Genomic DNA, 20,502 nt, shown 5'->3' with positions numbered 1-20,502 from the left:
CTATTGCTATAAAAAATTAACGTGATTTAACCGTGACCGTTCAAATAGGAGTGGAGGAAAGGGAAGGAAAAAAAAGAGGGAAGAGAATCTCATTCCATTAGAAAACAAATGCTGTCGAATTCAGAGTATGCCCAACAGTGTGGGCTAACATAACACTACCCATTAACAGGCCCGACCCATTTAATTTTACTTGTATCAGAGGGGAAAGAGATAAAAGGTAAAAGGACAGGGACACTCGGTCAGTCCAGTCGGATGCGGAGGGGGAAGAAGCTGAAGACGGAACAAGGGTTTAAGCACATCCTCCCTCACTCGTAGTCATTCTTTCACTGGTGCGTCCTTCTTCATCGTCCCCTTCCGTCCTTGCTCTTTTATTCTATTCGATATATTTCTCAAAAATGTTATCTTTTTTGTTTTCCGGGTCTGATTTTCTTTCTCCAATCTGTTATGTTAAACCCCCTTTCCGCTCTCTCTGCCATTTTGTTGCATAGATTGTTTTTCTTTGCATTCTGAACAATTAGCAACCCATTTCTTATTTCTTTCAATTTTTTATTTTGTTAAAGGATTTGTGTTTATACTGCGAGCTATCTTTCTTGGTCAAGAAAGATTATTAGAGTAGCTAAAGGTCGAGTCTTGGAGTGGGAGTTGATTTTGAAGTGTAATACTAATCAATGACGTCTATCCCATCGAAAAACATATGGATTCGGCGGCAGCAATGCCCCTGTGGGGATTGGAAATGCTATGTGACATATGAGGGAGACTCTGAAGAGGCATCATCCATAGCATCCCAATTGGTTAAGAATGATAGTACGACATCAGAGGCTATGGTTTCCCCCTATGTTGGAATGGTGTTTAAGAGTGACGATGATGCGTTTGAGTATTATGGCAATTTCGCTAGGAAAAACGGTTTCTCAATTAGGAAAGAGCGCTCCCGACTTAGCCCACAGTTGGGTATTTATAAGCGTGACTTCGTTTGTTATCGTTCGGGGTTTGCACCCATGAAGAAGAAGCCTACAGGGGAACACCACAGGGATAGGAAGTCAGTTCGGTGTGGATGCGATGCAAAAATGTATTTGTCCAAGGAGGTTGTTGATGGGTTTTCTCAATGGTTTGTCGTGCAATTCAGTAATGTCCATAACCATGAGCTTTTGGAAGATGACCAAGTGCGGCTTCTTCCTGCCTATCGTAAAATCCATGAGGCGGATCAAGAGCGGATACTGTTACTTTCTAAAGCTGGGTTCCCCATACATCGTATAGTGAAGGTGTTGGAGTTGGAAAAGGGGATTCAAGGTGGACAGTTACCCTTCTTAGAGCGGGATGTTAGAAATTTTGTCCAAAACCGTAAGAAGGTTGTTCAAGAAAATGATGCTTTGCTCACTGAAAAACGGGAGAACGATACATTGGAACTTCTTGAGGCATGCAAGGAACAAAAGAAGCAGACGAAGATTTCGTTTATGATTTTACAGTTGATGAGAATGATAAGGTTGAACACATTGCATGGTCGTATGGTGATTCAGTCCATGCATACACTATGTTTGGTGATGCAGTTTATTTTGACACTTCATATCAATCAATCACATATGGCATGCTTTTTGGAGCATGGCTTGGCATTGATAATCATGGAAGGACTATTTTCTTTGGTTGTGTTCTTTTACAAGATGAAACACCTCGTTCCTTCTCGTGGGCTTTACAGGTTACCATCCAATACACCTACTTTATTCATTTTTATTAGCTGTGTCTTTGTATCTGTCCACTTACAATGATTTTTTCTTCTTTCATATAGACTTTTGTTCGTTTCATGAGAGGGAGATTCCCACAAACAATTCTAACTGATCTTGATCCTGGGCTTAGAGATGCAATAAGAAGTGAATTACCAGGCACTAAGCATGTCATTTCCCTTTGGAATATTCTTCCCAAGGTATCTAGCTGGTTCTCTGTTTCACTTGGACCACGCTATGTAGAATTTAAATCTGAGTTTGATGTGTTATATCGGCTGGAGAGTACAGAGGATTTTGAGCTTCAGTGGAATCAAATGATTTCAATGTTTGGGCTTACTACTGATAAACATATTGCTTTACTTTATTCAGTCCGGGATTCCTGGGCTCAATCCTATATTAGGGGTTACTTTCTTGCTTGTATGGCAACGACAACATATTCAAAGTCTGTAGATGCATTTTTGAAAGGAGTTTTCAGTGCACAAACATGTTTGCGTAGCTTTTTTGAGCAGGTATATTGGTTGGTAACTTTTGCCTTTGGTATATGCTTATAGTTCTTAAATTGATATGGTTTCTTATGCTTGAACGCTTGCAGGTTGGTATTTCTGCCAATTTTCAAAGTCAGGCCCATCGAGATATGCAGTATATGCATATTAAAACAACCATTCCCATGGAGGAGCATGCGAGGAGTATTTTGACGCCATTTGCCTTCAATGCTTTGCAGCAGGAACTTGTACTCGCCATGCAATATGCAGTGTCTGAAATGGCCAATGGGTCATATCTTGTGCAGCACTTTAAGAAGATTGATGGAGAGCGTCTTGTGATATGGATACCAGAAGAGGAACAGATTCACTGTTCCTGTAAGGAGTTTGAATCTTCAGGATTGTTATGCAGACATTCTCTGCGTATATATGTAGTAAAGAACTACTTTCAGCTTCCTGACAAATACTGTTTAAACAGATGGCGGAAAGAAGGCTCTCTTGATTTTTACAATGACCACATTGCCCGGACTAGTGATGACGAATGGATTCAAGATTATCAATGCCTTACTGAAACCCTGTTTACAGAGTCATCAATTACAAAGGAGCGTTCTGATTATGTTCGCAGGGAATTGACAACCCAACTCACAAGGATTCTCAATGAGGTTAGAAATATGCCAGAATGTGGAGGAGTAGCTATGGATCTGACATTTTCCCCTACTGGCTAATTTAAAGCAGTTGATCATGTGTATTGTATTGGTAACAAATGCAACTGCAACATACTTTGTGGAATTGAGAGTACATTCAGAGTTAAAAAAGCTATGATCCCAAGGTAAGGCGATGGTACAATATTACTTTGCATTCGGTTTTTCTTGTTTCAAGCGGGAAACTGTTAACGTGTTGAGAAGGGATAATCAGAATTCAGAAGTACCTTGAAAATAAACTTTGTAACTTGCTGATGTATAATATGACAAGATTCACAACACACACAGGATGTGGAGAGAGGATCTTACCTAAGGTGATGTACTCTCTGTATTACTTTAGCAAGATCTGAATAGGGAAGCATGGTTTCTTCCTCTTAATTTGTGTGCTCTTGCCCCTTCTTTTTGGATGACTTAGCAAGCCTTAGGTTTACAATGCGCATTTGAATCTGCTTATGGTGGGTGCCTAAAGTGTGCGACCAAGCTATTTGCTTGTACTAATATTTTGCGGTAGATAGTACTGGAACTGATGGCAGGCCACATATGTTTGGTAATTGCCACTCACATCTTGTCCTCGTCTCGCAGTAAAGGAGATCCCCCGTATTTGGTTACCGACCAGCTCCACACTGATCACACCTCCAATACAGGGAATCCCTTTCTTGTGAGAGATTGCACGAGTGATGTGGACGGACATTCTTATCCATTACTTGCCCCATCTAGTTCTAGATCTTTCCCTTCATTCATAAGTGATGATTGTAAATTTGGTAGACATATTCTATTTTTCTTTGACAAATAAGACAGTAATCGTTGGGAATTACTTATCCCTTGGTCTATTGGTAAACTCTCTCTCCAGAAATTATGAAAGATGTTCTACTAGAAATATTCTTGTTATTGTTTCGACTCATATTCCTCAATTGGGGAAATAGTATCTCTCTCCAAAAAAGCATATTTTTTTTTATGAAGGTAATTAGGTAATAATTCATTGAATTGGCACGATGACGCCAACCAATTTCATCGATCAACATTTGGACAGGGGGCCCTAGTACAGCAGACTACCCTACAGGGAAAGACAAGGGAAAGAAGAGAGATCGAGAGAGTCCAAAGCGTCGGTGATATTAGTAATCTTAACAGTGTATATAGAAATCAAGAATGAAAGTGAAAGTTGCATATTTGATTATTTGTAGCCACAAAAGTTGAAGAAGCGCATCGAATGGTCGGTCCTCGCGCTCCACAAAACTAGTAGATGACAAAAAGGCCAAAACCAATTTGACATGAAATGGAAAAACAGTGATGTGATGGTCCTCCAATCCATTGATTAGTATCCTAATAATTTGCCTAATTGTCATTTCACTGTTTTTCCACTTGATACTGATTTTCATTTCACTGTTAGTAGTGATAGAGGAGTAGGTAAGCTTAATTAATTAGTCCTTTAGTGAATTCTTTCCGTGTACGTGGGTAGCGCTGGTGTTTAGAGTGGATTAACTTGTTTAAACAATGCAGTCAAACTATTATTTAATGTAGTTTTAGTTTATAGTGGAATATTCTGGTGCTTCATTGTCAGCAACTTAATTAAATCCTTTTGAAATTGAGCGGTGATAGCACGAATTGCATTTGATGTACTAGGAACGTCGTTAGTCTCGAATTTTTTTGCTACTTTAGGTTTAGGGTATAAAAACTTGAGCCTAACATACTCTTATATATCATATTACTCATCATACATAAATACGAGGAAAGAGATTTGAACTTAAAAACTAAGTTAACTTGGTACAGGCTTATAAGACTCGTAATTAATTAACAAGAAAATAATATATATGATCATAATTAATTAACAAGAAAATAATATATATGATGGAAATAACAACATAAAAGGGAGGTTCTAGTGCTATCTAGTCTAGCTACAATTGTAGAGGAGACATAGTGATGATGATGATTGAAGAGGAGACATACTGATGATGATGATGATACAATCAGTTTACAAACTAGAGAAAACATGCCTCACAGATGCAGCTTAAGCTTTTGGACAAAAATCTAAGATCCCCTTAATTAAGTGGCAATAATGGGTTGGCGTTGGGCTTCAATCCTGATTTCCTCCTTCATTTTTCTTATGAACTCTTCGATTTTCTTGTTCAATTCATCTGTACTGCTCGTTAAGCCGTACTGATCGTCTCCAACGTCAGAATATGTTGCTAGCTCTTGTGTTTCCTTTTCTTCTTCTCCTTGCTTCATCAAAGACTCACTCACTTCTTCTTCTTCTTCTTCTTCAACGAAAGCTTCAGGCTGCATTTCTTCATGGTTCTCTGTATATAAAGAACCATTTTGTTGTTTTTCTAGATCTTGTAGTTGTCCAACCTCTTCTTCTTCTTCTTCTTCTGAAGTCAACGTTGGTTCTTCTTCTCCTTTGTCAGCCACATAAGCGATGCCATCCTGGCCGAGAGACGACCCAATCTCAGATAAGTTAGAATTAACTGATGATGATGTTGAAGACTTTCCACCAAGGTCGGACATAAGCTCATCGGATTCATCATTGCAACTGCAACAGCAAGAATTAGTCGAAGTTTTTGCAAGAAAAGCAAGGATTCCATTACAAATAAGAAATATGTACTTCCTCTCAAGGGTGTGGGTAAAGATTGACAAAAGCAATGTGGAGAAATAGGCGTTGAACTGATTGAAGGGATCGGGAAGTACACAAGAACCTGATGATGTTACAAAAAGAAACAAGGACAACAAAGACACTGAGACTACAAACTTCAAATTCCTCGTCATAAACAACTTGGCGTAGTACTTATTGTCGATGAATTTGTCAAAAGCTTGGCGCTTCTGATCCTCACTACTTTGATGATCCATATGTATGTGTGATTGCTTACAAATATTGTGAGTGACGAAGCTAGGGTTACAAGGGAATGAATGGCCTTGGTTTTTGTGTGTTTCAGAATTAGGCTGTTCCAAGTAATTTGAGCTGCTTTGCTGAGCGAATATCAAGTATCGCCCTCTCTATTTGCTACTTATAGTAGTAGTCCTAAAACTTGCTACAGTTCATCGGCTCCGAGTTAATTTACAAAAATGGCCTTGGTTAAAATACATGCATGGGGGAAAATGGGGAACCCAAATCAATCAAAATCAAAATTCCCTTTGCCCTGCAGCTGCAGGAAACCCTTCTGAAAAGTGAAAACATCAAAGTTAAAGAAGGAAGATATTCACCTTAAATAAAAAAGTAGTTCTCTGAAGTTTCTAGCTGCCACCAATATTACTCCTATACAGGACCCAAATAAAAGCTAAAAAATTGATAACCACTAACATTTTACGCAGGTGTATATATATCATGTAAGACTGACTGCCATGATATAACGTGACCATATCCTTATGCATGGTGCATATGATGCATGAGGGTAAAGAAATGCTTATTATTGTAGAACATTTAATAAAATTAGGAGAGATCGTATAATTAAGAACAGTAGCAGCAGCACTGTACAAGGTCACCAGTACATATAAGAGATGTACGTTTTTAAGCAAAAAATAAATAAAACCATTATTTTCATAAACTGTGATCCTACTCCTTCTGTTATCTGCTCTCAAAAGAAAACCAAGGACAACAAAAACAAGCTATAATTTGAGGGGATCATCACGATTTTGTGTGATAAGTTGATGATTTAAGAAAAGCAAGCTATACCAAATGGTTTAAATTTGAAAAATGACTCAAGGGTGTTTTGTCTTATCAGTTTACCTTATCAAATTTCAGTACGCTGATGGTTTCGAATTTTAAGTTTAGGATTGACAATTAAGGAGAATATCACAGGTTATCATATTCCTTCCCCCTTTCTAGTCTCCTTCTTTCGTTTTCATTCTCTATTCGCCCTTGAGTTTTATCTCAGTTTTTCTTGAAACAGGTCTCAAGTATCCCCTAAGCTTGTCTCAGATTTGGGCTTCATGCCCCTTATCCGGCGTTTTTTGCTTGCTTTTACTGTTTTATGTCTTTTAATTTTCCTTTCTCCTTCCTCCCTAGCTGTTATACTTCATCCCCATCCCACAATGTGCTTGGATTGGCAGGATCCGATCAGAAATTGGATATCAGATCCACTTCCCCCCCTCACTTTCCCTCCCAAATTGGCATGATGGATCCCATCGAGGCCAAGTGTTGGTATTTTACATAGCCCTTAGCCTCACTCTCTACCAATATATTACTTTGTTTGTATATATATTTGTAGGGGTTTGTGAAGGGGACTTGCATCTGATGTCTACTTTCTCAGTTCAGAGTTTGGCTTCCTCCAAGGATGTGACGACATCTACAGTGTGGCCTTTGCTGTTAGAGATTAGAGTTTTTTATTGTTTTTTTTTTTTTGCAGCTTTGGGGTCCAAGCTTGTAGAGGTCTCCCGTTGTATCTTGGGTTGCCGCTCTCCTTTTGATGTGCTTAGGAATTTCGTCCTTTCACTGTTCAAACATGATCAAACATATGACTTGATTTTTAATTATAGACTCGCTATCTGGCCTTCACGCCGCAACTCCCACGGAAACAGCTCCCATTACCCAAAACCTTGACAAGTTGTTTCCGGTGGAGTTTCTTGGGGTGGCAGTATCGTTGACGGACTCTTGCCGGACGAGCGTTACACTACATAACTTGGATTTTGTAGCGGCTTCTCGCGTTGGTAGAGGAATATTGTTTGTGGCTTCGGAAGGGAGAGATGATAATATGGTTGGAGGTTGAGGGTGTTTTGGTAGGGAGATGGGGATGAGAAATGAATTAGGGTTTGAGGATGGATATGCAGATACTTGGTGGGGTGTTTTAGGAGGCGGAATTGGGAGTTGAGTGTAGACATGTTCATTTTTTTCTTGAGTATTTCAATCGTATTTCAATGATAACAATAATTGCAAATTCGTTATTTTTTAACTTGTATATACATTATTCCTTTATTTAAATCCTAAACCCCAAACCCTAGACTTGTGTATACATTATTGTTACCCTTAATTCGTACCCGTATTCCAATCAAGAGAACTCTTGGGCTACGTTAGAACAATACCTGAATTATAACCTTAATTGCATTTCTTGGATGAATCCTAAATATTTTACGAAAATTAAAAGTTTTCTTCGTCAGCTTAAGCCACTTACCCAAGTCAATGGTAGTCGTAGATGACGTGGAGCGTACTAGCTACCACGTGTCGAAAGAAGACCGCAGGTTAAACGTACAAGAATAACCTCACGCAAATCCCACAATTCCCACCGTACCCCTCTCTCCCTGTTTGGCTCCTCCCATTTCCCCCTCACCGGATGTCATGGGCTGCCTTGGTCTCCAAGCTCTGCAAACCCCTGACTCATGCCCTGCGGCTGCTGTCCCCCTTTCTCTCCCTCTCTAAACATTAGGTCACTCACTTCCTCCTCTCAACCTCCATAGCCTTCTTTCCCAATCTCTCCTTCCTCCTTCCCTCTCTATCTCTCCTCCGTGCCCTTTTCACCAAAGCTCACTCCTTTTCTGCTCTGCTTTCAAGTTTCAGCCCACTGAAAAACCCCACCTTTTGTTTGCTTCTCGCTTTTCAGTTTTTTGGGTTTCTTCGTCGTCCTCGCCGTCAATGGCATTTCAATCTCCTGTGTCGAAAGCCGCCGCCACTGAAACCAGCTGAGAGTGACAGACCCAGTTCCTCTTTTTGAATTTGGTCTAGGTTTTACAGCAACCCTAGCTCTCTCTCTTCATTTCCAGTTTTGGGCAGTTTTTTTTTTCTTTCTTTTGGAGGCTGTTTGGCTCCTGGAACTTCCGCCCCATGAGTATACTAGCAACGGTAGGTTTATTTTATTTATTTAACATTTTTATGAAATTTAATGTGGATTTTCTTCAATGGGATCGAGTTTCTATGAAACCCAGGTTCTAAGTCAGAGTTTTGTGGCCATTGGGTTGGTTATTTGAGTACCAAAACGCTTATTTCTTGTTAAGTTTTGATTTTTCAGGAAATGTGATAAAAGGGGGCTTCTTGTTCTGTGAATTTGGGGCTCTCTAGATAATAGAGATGATGATGAATACTCATAGTTTTGTGTCGTGGGAGGAGCACACTCTGTGTCAAGAGCGCGGTAGCCGTGTGGTCCATTACTACTTGAAGGAGGCATCCGGGGAATTAGTGCTCGCTGTTATAGGGACTGAGAGGAGTATAAGGCACATGCTGTATGTTCTTTCGGATGAGTTTGTGAAGACTTACGAGTCCAAGGGATTCATTAATGTATGTACCAAATGGAGAGCAAGAAGAGAAGTTGTAGAATGGCTTACTTCCTTGGTCTCGAGGCGTTGCTGGTCGGAGGTTTCAGGTATGTTATGTTATCCATTGCACTTTTCAGGTTCCTTTTATAGAACTTTTTGAGTGGCATTGACTGAGTATGATGAATAATATCGTCCTCTGTTGTGATCTGTGAGTCGAATTAAACTTTTGAATACAGGTTGTCATAAGCATTGCCTCAATATACTGTTTAGATTAGAATTTCAATACGAAAGAAGAGTAGCCCTTGACATACCATGTTTAGAATAACAAATTTCATATACATGGTTATACTTATACATTACTAAGGGGTAGTGATACCTTATGAAAAGGTCAAATTGGAGATATTTGTGAGGTTGAATTGTGTCATCTTTTTGTTGCATTGCTGTAAATTTCTCAGGGCAAGCAGTAGTAGGTCTCTCCAACATTGCATCTTTTATCTTCTCATTTAGAATCTTGAGTTTTCAATTTTGTAAACTGATTATCATAATATTTGGGACCGCAAATTGAGATGATATTTGTCTAAGGTCCTCCCCTAGAATTGCACTTTTGAAAGAAGACACAGTTCCATTTATACTAGTATAGGAGGTTTTGAAAGTAATGAAACCATGTTCTTTAATTTGTACGTTGGATTCTGTAGTGTAAGTGAGCATGCATGTGCATGAGTGTGCGTATATGTGCTTTGTATGTGAAATATAGAGTAGAATGATTTTATTTCAGAACATTTAAACATGTAGACGGTGAATTCTTATGTTAATGGTATGTGAGGTTTTCCAACTGTTTAAATCTATGGAGTTGTTTTAATGAATAAATAATTTATGAATTACGGATATATGGTCTTAAGTAAATTGCTGTGGTAGTCGGCTTTAATTATGTTAATGGCATGGTGTTACTTATATTTCGAGAGAAAATAAAATATACGTATTACAGAAGGCAAGAGTACAGAAAGGAGGCAAAAAAGGACAAATAAAGATATTTTGTTTTCCCAAAACAAATTTAGTCTTAATGAGGATATGTTTGTCCAACTACAGTTGCACGGAATTTGTACTTTTATGTATGATAAAGAGTTATATTGCCTTTGCCTTAGAGGGGCATTTCATTTTCTAATTGGGTGTGGCCGAGTGGGGGACTTACTTGAACCTGCCTTTGAATTTTGTTAGTAACCTATTTTAGTGTACCAAAGCATTGTATTTTGCCTGTGCAGTTTTTCCTTAGTATGTAGTTCTATGCTCATGTTCTTTCCATAGAACGGATAGCTAGAGTATCGGAAGAAAGAAGGAAAGAAACTTATTCTTTGAGATAACACATAACAGTGATAATATGTACGGTATTTCTGTCCCCAACAGATGTTTTATAACATGACGACTTTATATATGGCAAAAGACATTTCCAATTTTATATATAGCATATATTTTGTCTTGGCTCTGGCGAGGTAATTTCTTTTACATTATTTATCTATTTAGGGGTCAGGAGGCATGCTTGAACGTGCCCTTGAATTTCTTACTATGACCTGTTCTAGAATACCACAGTATTGTGTTTTGTCACTGATAAGGTTTTCTTTAGGAATGTCATTCTAAGCTCATGCTTCTCCACATGGTATAGTTGATAGTTCTGGAACCAAGTAAACCATTCTTAATCAAATCAAAGTAAGTTTTTCATTAGGAATGTAATGTAATCAGAAGATATCTGGGCTGATACTTAATTCCTTTCTATTAGTTGACAATTATTTGCATTAGAGAAATTTTACCTTCTTTTACCTTTAAATATTTTCTGTCATGAGAATGGAGGGAGTATTCCTCTCACCTTTCTTTTAAAAATGAAAATTATTTTGGATTTGGAATCCGAAAAAAAAGTCAGTAACTTAAGTCTATACGTTAGTGATTTATTGTTAGAGGAGATTGCCTACATTAATTTGGTTTCCTTTCATAAACCAAAATCCAATTTTTTGTAAAGAAATATGTAAAGCCAATTATACTTCAGCATCTTTCCAAAAAGGCGAGGTTGGCTATACGTGTCTCACTATCGTCATTCTTTATAAGCTCTCTCTGCCAGCTTGTTCTCATGTCACATTAAACATCCTTGCCTTCTACTTCTTCAATCTTCACAAATTCGCTGCACCTAAGGAAGCGAGGGGGAGAGAGAGAGAGAGAGAGAGAGAGAGAGAGCTAGTATGAGTTCGTCAACTGGATTTTCAACCTCAAATGATAGAATGGGTATCCGACCTTAAATTATGCCTATTAATTTCTTTTTCTTAGTGTTTTGCACTATCTTCCGTGTACCTTTTGGAACCACGATTTGAGTGCTTGCTGAACAATTTGGAATTATAGCCTGATGCGAATTATTTACTTTCTCTTTCTTTTTTTGTTTCGTGGGTTTTTTTGTTGGGGGGGAAGGGGCATGGATGGTGAATCTTAAAATCCTAATTTCGTGAGCTTTGCTTTCTCACCTGTGAAATTTGGGAAGATTTTAGTTCCTGTAAGTAGTCTATTTGTTTACACCCCTAGGAATTCAGAATCTGGCTATGGAGTCCTTGCTTCTGTTCAACGTAGACTATGTACCGAGTGTAATGTATCATACAGCATGGTAAGTGGGTAGCAATAGACATGCATATTTAATTTGAACTTTTCCTGTTTTGAGTAACATCTGAAATTGTTGATTTGAGAAATGGCACACCTTTCCATTCCATTCAACCTCTGTTATTGTAAGAAAGTTTTCATCTAAAGCCATAACGTTAATTGGAAGCATTAAGTTATTTGGACATTAATAGATTTGAATAATGATTTATCACATTTTGGGTTTTCTAAGGCTTTTTTGTGGTTACAGGGTTTTGTAAGGTTTAATCAATCAATATTGTCAAATCAACATTTTGTTCACCTTGTTCATTGAATCATTAAATAAAGTTCAGAAGGCTGGCTGCTTGTGTACCTTTCTTTCTCATCCATTTTTATGCTGACTAGTCAAGATTGGAAGGCATACCATGGTGCTATTTTGTCACTTGTTGATAAGCATTTTTTTAACTGTTGAGTTTTCAAATCCCCAAAATCAGTTCTTGCATCATGCCTCTATATTCATGTATGGTCTTTTGTCACTTTTTACTCTACTAATGCTCATTTGACTTGAAGTATAATTTAAAGCAAACCTACTCATCCTATAACAGATTCACCAACAGATGAAACAACACAACCATTGCCAATTACTGGACTCGGTGCTCGCCAAACTTATATGCCTGATCAGATGGTATTCACATAGAGTTATTTGCTAATTCTGTATTTTGGGTTCATAGATATATTTTACTAAGTTCTCTCTTTCTTTTCAAGGTTCCAAGGAAATTGAAAGTTCACAATTCAGACATTGAATGGTCTGGTATTGCCTGGATTTGTGCCAAACAGCTCAAGCATTTCCCTGCATTTCACAGGAATGGAGCTACCATTTCTGTAAGCATCAAATGATTTACTTCTTTTGTTGTACAACTTATAATTTCTACATTAGTGGTACTCTTTCTTTCCTTAAGTAGCATCTTCTTAATTTGCATTGATAAGCTGTGTAATGTTTATTATTGTGACCCTGATTTTCAGGTCCATTCCTTTGTCTTTATATTGGCTTTGGAAGAAGAAAGCCACTACCTAGGTTACGTGGAAGACATGTATGAAGACAAGAAAGGGCAGAAAAAGCTTAAAGTGCGTTGGTTTCACCACACTTGGGAAGTCACGGGTGTAATCCCTGATCTGAATCCACACCCCAAAGAAGTTTTTATCACACCTTATGTTCAGGTGATCAATGTTGAGTGTGTTGGTGGTCCTGCAACTGTTCTGACTCCTAAGCACTACGAAAAATGCTTGGCTGTTGTAGCTCATAAATCTTCCTCTGGAATCCTTATGTGCTGTCGGCAACTTGGGGACTACAAGGTTAAGCCCTTCAGTCTTGCTAAATTGCGCGGATATTCTAATCAAGCAATTCTGTCTTCTCTAGATGTCCACATCTCCAAGCAAAAAGCCAAAGCCAAGTACCATAAATTATGTGATGAAGATGAGGTAGAGTTAGCACCTGATGATCCTCTGAGGGTGAGCCTTAAGAGAAACAGAACCCGCAAGGGGAATCAGGGACATTCTGGTGTTAAAAATTTGGTCACTGGGAATCATTTACCAAATTGCGTTCCAACATATCCAAAGTTGAAACTAAAATTATCAAGGAAAACCATGGGAGTTAAGATTGCTGGATCGGAGCCCGTACGCCCAGTTTCTTTTAAAGTTGATGAAAAGATAGAGTTGCTCTGTCAGGATAGTGGCATACGAGGATGTTGGTTTAGGTGTCAGGTCTTGCAAACATCTCAAAAGATTCTCAAAGTTCAATATGATGATTTGCAAGATGTGGATGGATCTGGCAATCTGGAGGTAAGCAGTCTTCTAGAGATCTTTGTTTTGAATTCTTTTCTGGCTCATATTAGAACGAAGGGAGCATGGGAAAACATTGTTTTAGTATTACTATATAGCAGCCGACCCACTTAGTGGGATAAGGCTTTGTTGTAAATATTACTGTATAGCTTGGTTGCTATTCATCTATTCGTGATTTGAGTGCATGATCTCCATGAGTCGAATTAATATAAAACAGATTGCCTATAAGTCAACATTGTGTTCTAGTGTGCACATTTGCAAGAAATGTTTTTTTTTTTTTTTTTTTTTAAATCATTTTGGTAATTGGCTTGTTTGTGTAAACTAATCGCTGAATGAATTTAGAATCTTAGTTCTTCACATGTTTTTTAATGTGTAGGAATGGGTCCCTGCCTTCAAAGTTGCTGCTCCTGATAAACTAGGCATGCGATGCTCAGGCCGCCTGACAATCCGACCCTGTCGTCTCAATGATTCTACAGAGGGTTGTTTTGAGGTTGGAGTAGCAGTTGATGCGTGGTGGTGTGATGGCTGGTGGGAAGGTGTTGTTACTGGAGTTAACATTTCTGGGACTGATAGTATACAAGTCTACTTCCCTGGTATGCTCTCAGATGGAAAGCTGCTTTTATTTGATTCAAATTATGTTTTCACCTTTCACAGAGTGCTTTGTTTGGTTGACTTGAACTTATCGAAACTGGTAAAATGTTTTATCTGGTTTTCCGATGAGGTATTGGGGTGAGTGATGTTTCTTTCAATGTATCCTAGGTGAGAAGAAGCTTATGAGTTTCCAGAGAAAGGATGTGAGGGCTTCCAGAGACTGGGTTGAGAACAGATGGGTTGATGTGAAGGCAAAGCCTGATGTATTCTCATACGTATCTGAAAATATCAGTTCTAGCATGAAGCTCTTATCAGTCTCTTCAAGCTCTATGGCAAAAGCTTCTTCTAAACTTGAAGCTGTTGAAGAGAAACAGGAATCACCAGATTTAGCCCCACTGCATGAGGAGTTGGGAAAGGTGACGAGAATGAATATGCGGAAGTGACCTTGTACCAGTAATGAAGACGAGATTAACAATTCAAGCGATGGCAATGGCGGTGATGAATGTGCTTGCAACAAAACTGAGAAATGTGAAGCACTAGAAGCCACAGAAGTGGCTGCACGTGGCTGAGGTCGAGAATTTTGACCTTGCTGATAGGATCTTGGAAGGTTTAGGTACATGGTTCTTGTAGATAAGACGAACCGTCGGCACAGGGGAAAAAGGGAAAAGAACTATTAAGTTTCTAACGTCATGAGAATTGCAAGCTGTACAGCTTTATATCTGATAGATTTTTAGTTTTTTTTTGGATATGAACAAGTGCTCCAAGTAAATGTGATCCAATGGCGATCAGGTGTTGGGCTATTAACTCGCAGGAGTAATTGGTGAGTACTTTTTGCACACATGCCTTGTGTAGCAACTTCTGAAAAATTCCCTATATATGTATCTTAATAGTATCTTTTGAGTCATAGTTTTCTGTCTTCGGAACTAATTGTAAAGATTATAAAGATTAAGACTTCTTTAACTTAGGTAGACGCACTTAACTGTTAATCGTTTGATCTTTTGCACAACCACTATGTTCTATTTTTGTAACCTTTCGTAACATGATAACAAACATAGCTGTTAATCATTTGATCTTTCACGCGACCGCTATGTTCTATGATTGTAACCCTTGTGACATGATTACGAACATAGCAGGCCAGTGAAAGATCACGTGACCAGTAAGTAAAAGAAGGAAAGCAGAAGCATTTGCAGATTTGTAAATTTGTTATTAAGAAAAGAGGGTAGTTAAGAAAATCGGGAGATTTAGAAAAGAGGTATAGCAGAAGCATTTGCAAATTTGTTATTTCTCTGGAACAAAATTGATGCATATGAAAATAATTTACAACAAAAACAACACCAAGCCTGCAACAGCGTCGACTATCAAGGCTGAGCAACGCCCTTTTTCACAAGCATGTCATAAACCCTGTCGATCTTATTAGGTTCAATCTTGAACATGTGATGGACATCTGATCTTTTACTGACTCTGCCACTGAAGATTTCAATTGATATAACTTCTTGCATCTTAAGGAAAACGGGTGGTGGCAATCTAATCTCGCTGCAGAGACGTTTCTCCTGCCATGGGACAAAAAATGTAGATTGTTTCAGAAAAAGGCTTTGAACAAACATAACGAGTACAAAAGAACACACCCCATCAGTATTAGGAGCGCGCAGCAGTTAATTGTGCTTGCTTATTGACAAACTAATGAGTTGGTAAATAAATACTTACAGCTTCAGACAGTAGATCTGATCCATAAAATCCCAATGTATCCAAATCGCTGGCAGAGCCTGAAGTGGCCTGTCCAGCTGGCCTCGAATTTGAGTCCTTGCCAATGCCAACAGACTCCAAGGACATGAACAAATTTGGACCTCCCTGACTGCTTGGACCAACTTGCCCACTTTCCTTTGCTCTGCGAGCATTTTCTTCAGCTTCCCTTCTTCGTTTCTGTAAAAGATATCTATCTGCCTCCACCGATGTACGGCAACCAGCATGCTCTGGCTTCCTGCAAGATTGTATTACAAGATTCGTGAGAAAGGACTTAATAAAGCCGTACCCATGTGTTTTTGAGCGTCTTCTACAAAACAAGTGTTTATAGATTTAATGGTGAAAGGAAAGATATGGCTCTTGTCCATGAAAATGGACAATACATTCTAATTGGTAACTGAAAATGGATTAATATCCAAGAGCAGTTTGTTCTCTGCCAAGTATCATACCTTAAGTTCTTGAATTCTTTTCAAAGTGCGATGCTCCGAAATAACTGTCTGAAGTAATTCGTCATGCTCTTCCTTGGAATGGAAACCCATGAAGACATCATAGCGTCGACATATTGCCTTTTCTTCAGGCGATAGGTCCTTCTCAAAAGGATTAGGATATAATAAATTTCTTTCTAGTATGAAATCCTTTCTACGCTTCCTCTCATCAAGTCTGCAAACAAATTATCCCCGTGAAGGTAAAAACATCAACAGCTTTACGTAATAATTCCTGCGTCAAATCTCAACTTCAGGCAATGGGTCGTGTTATATTGCTGAGTAAACTCAACTTCTACTCAATGTACATCAAAAATACAAAAAGCAAAAAGCAGTTGAGCCAAAAATAACACACAAAACAGAAATCTTCATCGATTGCATTAATGATTAAATTTCATATTCTTTTTTTCACATTGATAAAAATTGTTCTGCGTTATGCTACGTCAAGTTCTATGAAATAAATGGATATGATATACTAATCTGAGTATAAAATATAAATATGCACCAAAATCAACTTAGCAAGTGACTACCTCTTTGCATAGATTCGCAACACTTTTAACTTCAGCTCACGCTCATCATTAGTGTCAGTATCCTTAAACTCCATGTCAGCCAATAGCTGCTCAGAATCGTTATCGTATTCAGTATCGAACTCCTGCCTTTTGGCATTATAGCCACTCATCTCAACTAAAGAAGGATCCTTACTCCCCAAAGTACTTGGGTTCTTTCCTTTCCTTTCTGCTTGAGGATCTGCCAGAAACAATAGAAACAAGTAAGATTCAGAAATTCATCTCTACCATATAGAATTATGGACCCCGCACCAATACTTTTAACTTAATAATCATATACAGATAGAAGATGAGTAGACGTTAGCGATACAGAAGAAAAATTATTCTTGTGTCACATGATTCCATCTTAGAGAACATCAGTCATGTGATTTACCTGAGAATAAACTGAGCACACATGCAAACAGACAGAGTACAACCATCATTTCTTAGCCTTAGTGTTTAAACTTGTTTCAAATTATGTTAGGGCATAAAACCAATTTATTGGTGGAAACTTTGTATCACCTTCCAGTTTAATGACACTGGGACCATCTTTAACCTGGGCCATGTTGGATGGTTTCTTGTTACCAGCCGCTGCTGCAACATTTGCACCACTAGAGCGAAGTCCAGATTCTACATCTGAATAACAGGAAAGCAAGGAATAAACCTGAGATTCGTCCAAGGTCATCTTCATTTGATAAATCGTTAACAGGGAGTCAAGGATAGATCTTATCTGACCAGAGTTGATGCTAGACATTAAATGGCCAGAAGAGCCACCCTTGTGCGTGTCTTCCACTCTGAATAAATTAAGAAAATTCCCATTAAAAATGTATCATGTGTACTAATAGTCTAAAATCTATTGGGATGATGACCATACTTGATTCTTGAAGGAGAAAATGGAGATTCCTCCTTCACACTATGATCCCCCAGCGTAGGAAATCCTATAACAGTCACAAGTATTTGATAATAAGAAAAACTAACACCAACTATAAAATGAAAAAAATATAAGACCAAAACAACCAGAAGGCACACATAAACTTCAAGTATGTACCTCCTAATTCACCAGAATTTAAATGTTTTTTCCTATTTTAGTAGAAGAGAAATATATAAAAGCCGAATGCGGGAAATTCAACTAATCTGTGTCTTCCATGAGATTTATCATTAAATGTGAGAACCATTTGCGTAACATCAGCCACCCTATATGCATAAATCCAGCAATACGAAAACAATTTTTTAACGAACATGCTACTGGTTCAGAATGGAAGGAAACAAAAATACCAAAACATAGAGAAGAAGTAATCATCACTAACCTTTCTTGTCCTCGCCATGCCCTTTAGCCATAGCAAGAAGCTCCTTTCTATTTTTTCCAACTACATGAGACATGTCCTTGAACAAATATATTCCACAACTTGATTACTTTTGTGAAAAGTTAAAACTCAAAAGAGAGCCGACTTGTTTAAAATTTCATTATACCGGAAGAGGAAAGTACGGCGAGTTCAAATAAACATTTGTGTAGTGTTCTATACATTGCTCTTTACTCTTCGTCCCAACATGCTCCGCAACTTCAGCCCAGTTCCCCAATCCATACATTTCAGTTGCCTACAATAAGGAATGTAAACAACAAAGACTGAAATTAGATACAAGTCAAATAGAAAAGGATCTCTAGCAACTTCATTTGAAGGATTAAAAACAAATCAAAATACCTCCAGAAGCAGTATTTCATCATCTGCATTCCAGTCTGGACAAATAAGTGGGAAAGATAAATTATCCTGTTGAAAGGGAAATGCAAAAGTAAGCGTAAGTGCAGTGAGGGATGCATTTCTTTGTCACTATTATTTGCATCATAACTGGATAAAAACTAGACTAACAACCCTGTTGTGAGAAAAATTAAATATATAATGAAATAAGTTAAAAAATAAACGCCCGACTGGACATTGTTTTTACCATTAGAAAAGCATTTTACAAACAGAGTTTCAGTTACATATAAGAACATAAAGAGTAAGTCAAAAGATAAAGTCTTAGATGACAATATTCCTCTCAAGTTCTCAACTTCGTAGAAAAGGAAGTCTAACTCTCTAGCTGTTAGTTTCTTAAACAGGGATACACTCATTTCTAATTTACAAGACACTTCATTCACATTGCTCATCAAATAATTAAAAACCACGGAGAACTCTACTTAACAAGATACAAGAAAAAAGATACTGAAATCTTAATACTAACCATAACCCTGTAAGAGTGGTTGCTTTTATGGGATGTCACCTCCGCTCCAACAGAAAAACACTCTATACATAGGTCAAAATCAGGGCACATACAACACTTGATTCGGACCTTCCCTGTGATGTCTTTATTGCAATAATTGCAGTGGTAAGCCCTTTTTCCTTCACTTGTTCCCTGACCTGCACCCAAAATTTCAAAAATTTGAAATGAAATAACGAATGAACAAAGAAAAGAAAACTATTTTTGGATGATTATAACAAATGAAATAAAGAATGTCATTTGACAAAGAGGAGACAGTGATTCTCTGTTGGCTGATTATAACATCTTAATACCACTATAACAAGAAGTTGAAACAGCAAATTACAAACCATTTGTAACATCTCACTTTTAAACGGATTCAATTTATAACTACACAATAGTGGGGAAAGTACCTGCAGCTGAAGACTCCAAATTTTCTCCACTGGATGCATTCTTTTTTCTCCTTGATCTGCTTGATCAAAAGTTGGTAAGCAGAGAAACTTAATAAACGTCTTGAAAAGATAATGAAACATGAGTAGAATCCAAGTAGCAAACCGGATATTGAGTAAAGAATTCTGTCATAGGGCACAGGCAGCCTGATGAGCAGAAACAATGCGAAAAATAAAATCAAAACATTTGCAAAATTATAACTTGCTACTTGGGCTTCCCTACATTTTCCGGGAAAATACAAACCCTACAAGTCATCTGGGATTGACTAAAATTCCAGGCAAGTTCACAAATTTTCCAGTTGACCAAACAGTCAGTCGTTCTCTTGTATAACAATTTAACAACTTTTAGATGTTTTTAACAAAACCAAGCTCCAAAACGTACTCCAAATGCCAAATTTTCCCAAACACCAGTCAAAATCCCTAACCACGTAAAGGTCAAATGCAACTTCAACTAATAATGTACAACAAAAAATAATAAAACTTTAATTCAAAACCAACTCAAAACCAACTAAAACCTTTGAGTGGGGTCCTCATCAGAGTGAAAGTTTCCACGAGAACGACCCATATCGTTGATTCCTGAAGCTGCGAGAGCTCGCGAGTAGCACCACCACCTGCTTTAACTGTCCCTGTTCAAACTTCAAACGCACGTATATATCCAAGAAGCCTTCTTCAAGCCCCAAAATTCGAAGCTGTAAACTGGGTCTGCTAGTTTTCCGAACTAGGATCAATGGGTCAATTCAGAAATTCAGACACTCGTGAGATATTCCCTCCTCTGTGAAGATTTGGGTTTTCAGGTTTTTGTGTGTCACAAAAAGCTCAAAGCTTTCAGAGGCTGCAAACAATGCCTGGTTTTGACTATGAGTGTAGTGCAGTAGTTTATAGGTAAAATCCGATTTTGGGATTTTTATTTGGGTTATTCGCTTGGTTTGTGTTTGGTTGGCGAGAAAA

General features: G+C 38.1%; 3 protein-coding genes across 3 annotated transcripts; 2 read left to right on the top strand and 1 right to left on the bottom strand.

The window, feature by feature from the left end:
* The first annotated feature begins 219 nt into the window (after nt 1–219).
* On the top strand, nt 220–3,273 carry LOC103963743 (putative protein FAR1-RELATED SEQUENCE 10). Its single transcript, XM_009376590.3, is given in 5 exon segments — nt 220–329; nt 561–1,419; nt 1,422–1,690; nt 1,781–2,224; nt 2,308–3,273. Coding segments are annotated over 4 exon segments (2,076 nt in total). The 5' UTR covers nt 220–329; nt 561–668; the 3' UTR covers nt 2,920–3,273.
* Nucleotides 3,274–8,103: 4,830 nt separating this feature from the next.
* Nucleotides 8,104–15,092, top strand: LOC103963744. The gene is made up of 7 exons (XM_009376593.3): nt 8,104–8,659; nt 8,826–9,176; nt 12,282–12,361; nt 12,442–12,558; nt 12,700–13,515; nt 13,892–14,108; nt 14,275–15,092. Exons 2-7 carry the CDS (start codon nt 8,885–8,887, stop codon nt 14,547–14,549), a joined length of 1,797 nt encoding a protein of 598 aa, XP_009374868.1. The 5' UTR covers nt 8,104–8,659; nt 8,826–8,884; the 3' UTR covers nt 14,550–15,092.
* A 269-nt stretch (nt 15,093–15,361) lies between these two features.
* Nucleotides 15,362–20,499, bottom strand: LOC103963745 (transcriptional adapter ADA2b). Its single transcript, XM_009376595.3, is given in 14 exon segments — nt 15,362–15,656; nt 15,811–16,071; nt 16,073–16,084; nt 16,296–16,506; nt 16,859–17,075; nt 17,396–17,509; nt 17,609–17,667; nt 17,748–17,811; nt 18,181–18,256; nt 18,344–18,469; nt 18,574–18,639; nt 19,091–19,266; nt 19,519–19,574; nt 20,070–20,499. Coding segments are annotated over 14 exon segments (1,680 nt in total). The 5' UTR covers nt 20,120–20,499; the 3' UTR covers nt 15,362–15,464.
* Nucleotides 20,500–20,502: the final 3 nt, after the last annotated feature.

The sequence above is a fragment of a genome, unplaced genomic scaffold (genome assembly GCF_019419815.1).
Source record: "Pyrus x bretschneideri cultivar Hongxiangsu unplaced genomic scaffold, Pyrus_bretschneideri_v1 Contig33, whole genome shotgun sequence".
Classification (NCBI taxonomy): Eukaryota; Viridiplantae; Streptophyta; class Magnoliopsida; order Rosales; family Rosaceae; genus Pyrus; species Pyrus x bretschneideri.
The sequence above is the reverse complement of the archived record's forward strand: the minus strand, read 5'-3'. Positions and strand labels throughout refer to the sequence as shown.